General features: G+C 33.2%; 1 protein-coding gene and 1 long non-coding RNA gene across 4 annotated transcripts in view; one reads left to right on the forward strand and one right to left on the reverse strand.

Annotated features, from left to right (window-relative positions):
* Ir25a (ionotropic receptor 25a) overlaps positions 1 to 7,033 on the forward strand; it is a 75,308-nt gene extending 68,275 nt beyond the window's left edge. The window contains exon 9 of the mRNA XM_017611514.1: positions 6,406 to 7,033. Within this exon, the coding sequence (XP_017467003.1) occupies positions 6,406 to 6,787 (382 nt within the window). The 3' untranslated portion in view covers positions 6,788 to 7,033. The remainder of the gene's footprint in view (positions 1 to 6,405) is intronic.
* On the reverse strand, positions 4,105 to 5,621 carry LOC108359595 (uncharacterized). 3 transcript variants are annotated; one of them, XR_001846959.1, is made up of 5 exons: positions 5,426 to 5,619; positions 5,303 to 5,368; positions 5,108 to 5,248; positions 4,785 to 5,051; positions 4,105 to 4,733 (listed from the first exon to the last, which is right to left on the reverse strand). It is a non-coding gene; the product is annotated as an uncharacterized LOC108359595 (long non-coding RNA). The 3 variants fall into 3 exon arrangements; XR_001846957.1 differs by having other exon boundaries at positions 5,108 to 5,368; positions 5,426 to 5,621; XR_001846958.1 differs by having other exon boundaries at positions 5,127 to 5,368; positions 5,426 to 5,620.
* Positions 7,034 to 8,227: the final 1,194 nt, after the last annotated feature.

Raw genomic sequence — 8,227 nt, forward strand, 5'->3', positions numbered from 1 at the left:
GCCCAAAAGAAGTTCACGTACCAAGTTTCGTTAAGATATCTCAATTTTTACTCGAGTTATCGTGTGCACAGACGGACGGACGGACGGACGGACGGACGGACAGACAGTCACCGCTTAATCGATTTCTCTTTTCCTTCTGATCATTTATGTATACATTTGTCTATATCTATCTCGATTCGTTTTGCCTGTTACAAACAACCGTTATGTGAACAAAGTTATAATACCCTCGTGCACAAGTGCGCTCGGGTATAAAAATAATGGAATAAATACTGTGCTATTGAAAAAAAATAAATAAGTTTTGCCAAAACCACTTTTTGCTGTTAAATAAATAACTATAAGTGACCTTAGGGTTAAGGTTCAGGAATGGTATTTTAAGCGATTGTAGTCGAAAGTTGAAGCCTTAATTTCAGCCCAAGTGGAAGGCTCTATCCCCTGTTGTTTAATTGCGGTGGGTACTCAAACTGCGCACAAAATCAGGTTTTGCTGTTCAATAAATGACTATAAGTGACCATCAGGTCATGGTGTAGGGATGGTATTTTCAGGGATAGTAGTCGAGACTTCTAGCTTTAATTTAAGCCTAATACCGCCTTTTGTTTATTTGCTAGAGCTTCTAAAATATTGCCAAAAAAACCCGATTTTTTGACATTTTGACCTCGTTTTTCACAATATCTGGAGCTGATGGAAACCTTATGCTCATGNGCCCTACGCACAGTGCTTCCCTTCCATATGAAATGAACATTCGCTTCATAGTAAAATTGAGGACGCTAAATTCAAAAATGCAATTGGTTTTTAGATAACTTCCATACTTTCACTGTAAATGCTGTTTGAAGTTGAAAATTTGGGTTCTTGTGGCTTTTACATAGGTATGTACATATACATAGTTCGTTCTATTTTCCAAAGTGAGGTGTGAAATGACAGCGCTTGGCCTGTAGATGTGTAATAAAGTTATTTATTTTTAAAAAGGGTTGCCACCTGTTACAAATTTTATTAAAATTATTTAATAAGTTAAATAAATTAGATATTACAATATGGGTATCAATTGAACTACTTTTGAAAATACTTTACCTCTAAATGACACGTAGAAGGGTTGCCACATGTTTAAAAAATCAAATTCACTTTAATTAAGGGAATAAGGTAACTGAATATGAGTATAAGACAAATGAAAAAATTTGCCATATTTAGCAAGAAATAAGTGGAGAGTAAAAACATTCCTGATTTAATTTAAGAGTCCAGTAATTTGAAAGAAATGTAATCAGAACAAATCACTGATTTGCAATGTATGTATTTGTACTAAAACAACAAACACGATGGCGTAATCCTATGGTTTGACGTAATTATTATTTTATTTTAACTAAATTCGACTTTACAAACAGGTGGTAACCCTATTCGTAACATTTTTAAGCTAAAACCTTCTTAAACATCTCTCGTCTGACTCCCTTATGGTGATAGCTATCCATTTCAATTACCTAATTCCTTTAGTTTAAGTGGAATTGGATTTTTTTAAACAGGTGGCAACTCTATACATGTAGTTAATACAGATTTCGATTGATACCCATCTCTTAATAATTCATTTAACTTATAAACAAATTTGAATTTAATTTTTTAACAATCTAATTTTTTAACAGGAGGCAACTCTTTAAAAAAAAATAAACCTTCTATTGTCCACAGGTTAAGATTTTTAATCTGACACTTCATTTTTGAAAATGGAACGAATCGTGCAGATCTCAAAGCACTGACAAAAAATGAAAAACTTATTTTATGCATTAGCGAAAAACGCATTACTTCAGAAAGTGCAAAAAATTAGCAGGTTCTTATTTCTTCTTTTGAAAGATAAAAGCCCGTACTATTTAATAAAATAATAAAAAATAACCTATTTTTACACATATTTTTTATTCATTCCACTAAAATTTTTTGAAATTTTGTTTAAAAAAAATGTTTTTTTGGAACACCGCAGGGACACCGTGTGCTTAATTTTATTCCATAATTTTAATTCCTGTAATTCTCTACTATCTATATGGAAACAAGAAACGTCAAACCAACATTTTATTTCAAAGAATATATTTTTGACATTTTTTTCTGTGAAGAGCTTACGCCTGGCTATGCTTTTATTAAAATTCTTAGTATAAAATTTGTCGACTTTAGTGGCTTCCTGGTGGCATATAACTATTTTTTTAGGGAAATGTCTATCTAATTCTTTTTAGTGGATAAATTGTCTTTACAGAAATACCAAACAAGCTCACATTGCAGATAACGAATTTTTCGATTTATGCCCACTTAGGCGGCACTGTGCTACGTGTGTTTATATTTTCAATATTTTGTTTTTTTGTTTTTCGATGCCGTCCCTGTTAATTTGGAACAGTTTTTAACATTACATTGACTATCGATAGTACTATCGATGGTAGCGTTTGGCACTATCGATAGTATTGCTGGAAACTATCAACGAGTAATGAAAGTTTTTTCTGAAACATGGAAACTATCGATGGTGGCACTATCGATAGTTTGACAACTCTACTAAATAGTACATATTACAGTTTTTTCCGACTTCAACGAATAAATTAAAAGTTTTCTTTCACTTTTTTGTAAGTAAAATTTTAAGAAAATAAGAAAACGCGTTTCCTCATTTGAATCAAATTTGTATTCCAGTCGTCACAGCAGCAAATGTGGGAAGAATATTTTCCCACATCAATTTGAATAAAACCATAAATGAGCTAGAAATTCCAGCACTCTCTTGGTATTTAGAACTAAAGAATCACAACTGAAAGAATGGAAATGTGATGTTAAAATCTTGTATAATTTCCGGTCATTGTGGAAGAATACAAGTGAGATATCTTAGGGTTGACAGATAGTTGACAGGGTGTTCAATATGGCGATGACAGTGTGAAAAATATGGCAGCCAATATGGCATACAACACCGAATGGCCCGAAGTTGCAAAACTACGACCCGAATGAAACGCTTCGTGAAAATCCAGGGTTGCGAAGTGGTATTTTGTTGGAAAATATAAACGCCAGGATTTTGTGCAGCGCCGAATTTTAACAAAAGAGGGTTTTGTGTTCTCAAGATGAACAGAAAAGGGTTGCTGTGCTGTTTCGTTTTAAGCTTGTTTTAATCTAAAGGTATCTAATTAAATATTAAAAGGATACAAAAATTAAAGCAAAAATTTAAAATATATGTACATATCTGAAAATTAAAAAAAATATATATATATTTTCACGAGAGACAAATTAAATAAAATGGGTTAACTTTAGGGGAAATATACTTATCAGAATGGGTCAGATAGGGCCTTTACGTTATAAATAAAAATAATTCCTACTTAAATTTTATATAATTTTGGTGACGTATTTCTAAGCTGGCCGTGAGATCTGTGAAATAATACATATTTATGTGCATATATTGTGTTGATTATGCTCTAAATCGCTAAATAATTCTTGCAGCAATCAGCACCATTGGAAAGTGAAGTGACAATAGGCTGGTTTTCTTTATACAGCCCGTTTTAAATTCGTATTATTGTTATAATAAATTACAATTATTGTTTGTTTCCATTTCGGTCAACCGCGCAAATTATTTATTAAAAAAATGTCGTTTAAAAATAGCAATTTTGTTTACTTTTGAATAAGACTTTATCGAGTGCGCTATAAAGACAGGGGGATAAATGCTGTAAAGAAATATATGTTGAGTCCAATCGGTTTTTTGCTAATCCGGTTTTTGTGTAGGTATAAACAAGGTATATTAAAAAAATAAATCTCCATGAAAAAATATCGTTATTTTCGTATTTAAAATTAATCGGAATTTTATGGGGGGTTATAAAAACTCGTTTTAATTGAAACTTTGTTTTTTTCGGCTATATTTGTTATTATTTATTGGCCCAGATGCAAATATTGAATGAACTAACATATTTTAAATATTTACGGAACTACCATTTGTATGCAACCCTGCCTATCCTGTATTCAAGTAGATGTAATTCGAAAAATTTAAACGGATCTTTAAATCAACCTGAGCTGCGGACATATTGCGAATTCATTTTTAAACATTAACCACTACATTATATTAGTATTAAATACTTTCAATTAAGAAACAATTCTTATTAGAAAATAAATATGAATCGGTTTATTTTAAATATTCCAATGTATATTTTTTGTTAATGCAGATAGTGCGGATTTAACGTATTTTATAACCGTTACATGGGGAAAAGAAATTTTAGGCAGATTGTTATTGACAATTTTTACATAATTTACGATTGCAATCAATTTCTTTCAAAACTATAATCTAAATGATTGCAAGTTGTATTTTTTACGATCAAAACAGATTCCAATATTAGGTATATTATGCAAATGCAATCCAATTTGATTTGAGTTATTCAGTTTTAGATACATTTATATTTCTGTGTTCGTATGGAATAGTAGTTTATGTCGGGAAGCTGGCTTTAGTATAATCCGGCATTCCCTTTATTATTTACAACACAAGGAATTTTTTGATGACCCTTAACAAGAATATGGACGTGCTAGTATCGGAACTATTTCTTGCACGTTTATTTATCCAAAATTTCTTCAACGGCTCGGCGCCAGTGAGGGTATGCTGCGAATGCCGCATTATACTAAAACCAGCCTTTCGACATAAGCTACTATTCCATACGAGTGGAGCACGTGCGAAATGCGGATTTTCCCAGTTGCAGTACAGCAGTAACTCGACACCTTCCTCACCAACCGCTCTGTCCTCTATGAGCTTCTTAATGTAACTGCAAATAAAAGATGGAAATTTAAGAAAAAATACTATCACAGCGTTTCACTTGTAGCGTTTCACTCTTGTAGTATATTGGCTATCAAGCACCAGAAAATTTCCATCACGCATTCCATATGCCACCGATTGTCGTGGATCAATTAAAATACTGTCATCACAGCTTTTTGGTACTGCAGCAACTGGTGTGTGTGTCTATGTCGGAGTTATGTGGAGCTGTTGCATGACTAAAATCAATTTGGACTCTTTGAGAGCTGGCTTGCTTGTTGCGAGAGCTATTGGCATCAAATGTATGCAAATTAGATTTCCAAACGAGCAACTGTTGAATACAGGAAAAAATATATATTATGTGGTTCCGCTAAAGTGCACTACTACCGTGTATAAATTGGTCGACCTTCTAATAAATCAAGCAATCTTATTGTATCGTCATCGCCGCCAGTCACCAAGAAATTTCCACTTGGGTGAAATGCAACATCATTCTCCGGCGACGAATGCACTGTATTAGCTCGCCTTCAGCTATGTCAAATATCTTAAAGCGGTTACAACTTAATGCTAAAGCCACCAGATTACCGTCTAGATGCCATGCCAGCTGTCGTCCCATACCTCTTCCCACGGTGAACGTTCGCACACATTCACCTGAAAATGTATCGCAAATTCTTAACTTGTCATCGCCGCACAATGAAATTAACTTACCATTAGGGCTGAATTTTGCGGCGCGCACCCATTTGTGTGTCCAGTGAAAGATGTGTAATTTTAATCAGTATTTTGATGGCTGTTCGCAATTTTTCTAGTCTGCAAACGAATAAGCTGACGAAGATGCAAACAAATTCAAGCACATTGTTGCATTCTACCGTATTTTTAAAAAGCTTTAAAATCTTAAAACATATGTGAAAAACTTTTATAATCTGAATATTTCTAATGTCGCAATCAAAACGAAATTTTGTAAATAGCATTTTTAAAAAGCATTTGAACAACAAATACTACCAAGTTTTAAGAGACTATTTAATGCAACTCAGGTCAAAAAGAGCAGTTTAGACCAAGATAAGCAACTCTAAAAAACAGATGATCGCAGCTGTGGCCCAGGATGACGTCTATTGCTAAGATATCTCACTTGTATTTGTACACAATGTTTCCGGTTATGAAGGGAATATGTGCATCTGTGGTGTGCATTTCGAGAGTTTATTGAATTGTAACAGTTTTGTAGTGAATGAGGTATAGATGTATCACCTGTTTACATGATTCAAGTACTTGAAAGCAATTCTTGCTCATTCTCTTTTGTGTTTTTTATTTGCTTTTACACGTTTCAATTCTGTTGAATTCAAGTCTTTGGTTCTTTAAATGGGAAGCAACGAAAATGCCAAAAGCAAAGCAAGAAAGTTGAAACGACTTGACGGTACAGACGCATGTGTACTCGTCCCTTTTCCTCTCACCCCCTCTCTTCCACATGCGAGCAGAATTGAACTCAATACTTGAACTGTGTAAAAGCAGTCTATGTAAAAGTAAATACTTGATTATATACGAGTAATACAGAAAAAATTAGAAACTTAAAACACGTCTCCTAAAAATCCCGTTTATTGAATTGTAACAGTTTTTTAGTAAATGAGGTACATATATATGTAAAAGCTAATATACGAATACTACAGAATACACATGTATGTTTACCCTTTAAATAGAATTTTAACTCTACTCAACAAGCGACAGCTGGAAAAACTAAAGGAAAAATGGTGGAAAAACGATGAAACCCAAGCTAAATGTGATAAGCCTGAGGATCAGTCCGACGGTATATCTATACATAATATTGGCGGCGTTTTTATAGTTATCTTTGTCGGAATCGGAATGGCCTGCATTACACTTGTGTTTGAATACTGGTGGTACAAGTACCGTAAGAACCCACGTATTGTTGATGTAATTGAAGCGAATTCGGGTGGAAAAGATGGAAAGGGTGGCGATGGAGTAATTCTCGGGCAAACCGGAAAAGAGTATGATAAAAGTGGAAATACTGTACTTCGGCCTCGCTTCCAGCAGTATCCAGCGACATTTAAACCTCGTTTTTAAATGCCGTAAACCCTCTCACTGGGTCTGTGGGAAGTGATAACCCGCAATTAGTTCTTACAAGTGTTATAAATACATACATATGTACATATGTATGTAATTTGCTTTTCAAACAAAACTTTGCACGCACAATCTTTTTATAAATCTCGATGGTGTTTTAAATGGCATACACAAGAGCATACACGCAAACGAAAATGTAATAAAAATCGTAAATAAATGTTTCAATCTGAAGAAACTGTAGTTTACCTATTGTTAGCGTGCATTTCCACCACCACAACAGAAACAAGTATTCATCTTTGGGATGCAAGTCAAAAAAATACATTGATGTTTTTTTCCATTTGATGCATCGAAATATAGCGATATATCGAACATCGATATTTTCGATGCATCGAATAAAAATGTCAACAGTTTCTTTTAATTAAAATATATCACAAGAAAATAAAACAATCGGAGCTTCGATAAATGTTTAAGTATTAACTCACCGTGAAATGTATTTATTGATTTAAATAGCTACAAATCCCAGTTTTTTTGTTCTTTTGAGAAGCTTTCGAAAAAAGTTTTCGGAAGGTACTGAAGTGGACACAAATGAAAGCAATATGTGTCCCAAATTTGGCCGAGATCGGTCGAGTAGTTTTTGAGATACCCATATATGAGTTGTCAACTCTACATCCAAATTGAATATTTCTTTTTATTACATATCTCAAAATTTGAATAAATAAGAGCTTAATAACATTAAAAAACAAATCGCAATGCGGTAGCTTTTGAAAATTTCATATATAATAATTTAATATAGCGAGTTTTGAAACAGTAACTTTTACATTGCTAGCTTTTTTTAACTTTTCGCGTTCTCTTTTCCACGAAGGGTGGTCCGCTTCGTTTTTAAGACGTCTTCCGCTAGGCATCGAAACTACCATGTTTTCTTGCAGTTTTCTAAGTTCATCAGAAGATGGAGACTTATGAAAGTGTATAAATACATACATAAGTATTAGAGCGACTTTTGCAAGAGTACTTAACAGAATATAGAAAGATTTTGCACAGAATTGTTAGTGGACATGAAACTACTTTAAATACTGTACGTTACCCACCAAAAACAAAAAATCGAAAAACATTTAAATAGAGCACTTTGCAAGTGGACTACTCATTTCCAAACTTTTTTAGAAAAACCTGTTTTTTGCTAAAGTGCGATTGTATATATCAATTTTGAGTAAATATTGATGAATTCCTTAGCCAACTGCGGTATATACACAATATAAATTCAAGGCATTATTTAAGAAAAGTCGCCTAACTTCGACAATTTATGCGATTGCAATAAATGAACTACCAGTTTATTTAAAAATAGATTTAATTTTAGATAGTGCTACATATTTTGATATTGTTGAAATTTTGGTCAAAATTTAAAAAAATAAGAGAAAAAAATCCCAACAAGCCACGTCCGACAAAAGA

Source organism: Rhagoletis zephyria, unplaced genomic scaffold (genome assembly GCF_001687245.7).
Source record: "Rhagoletis zephyria isolate East Lansing unplaced genomic scaffold, Rhagoletis_zephyria_1.1 Rzeph_scaffold_00416, whole genome shotgun sequence".
Taxonomy (NCBI): domain Eukaryota; kingdom Metazoa; phylum Arthropoda; class Insecta; order Diptera; family Tephritidae; genus Rhagoletis; species Rhagoletis zephyria.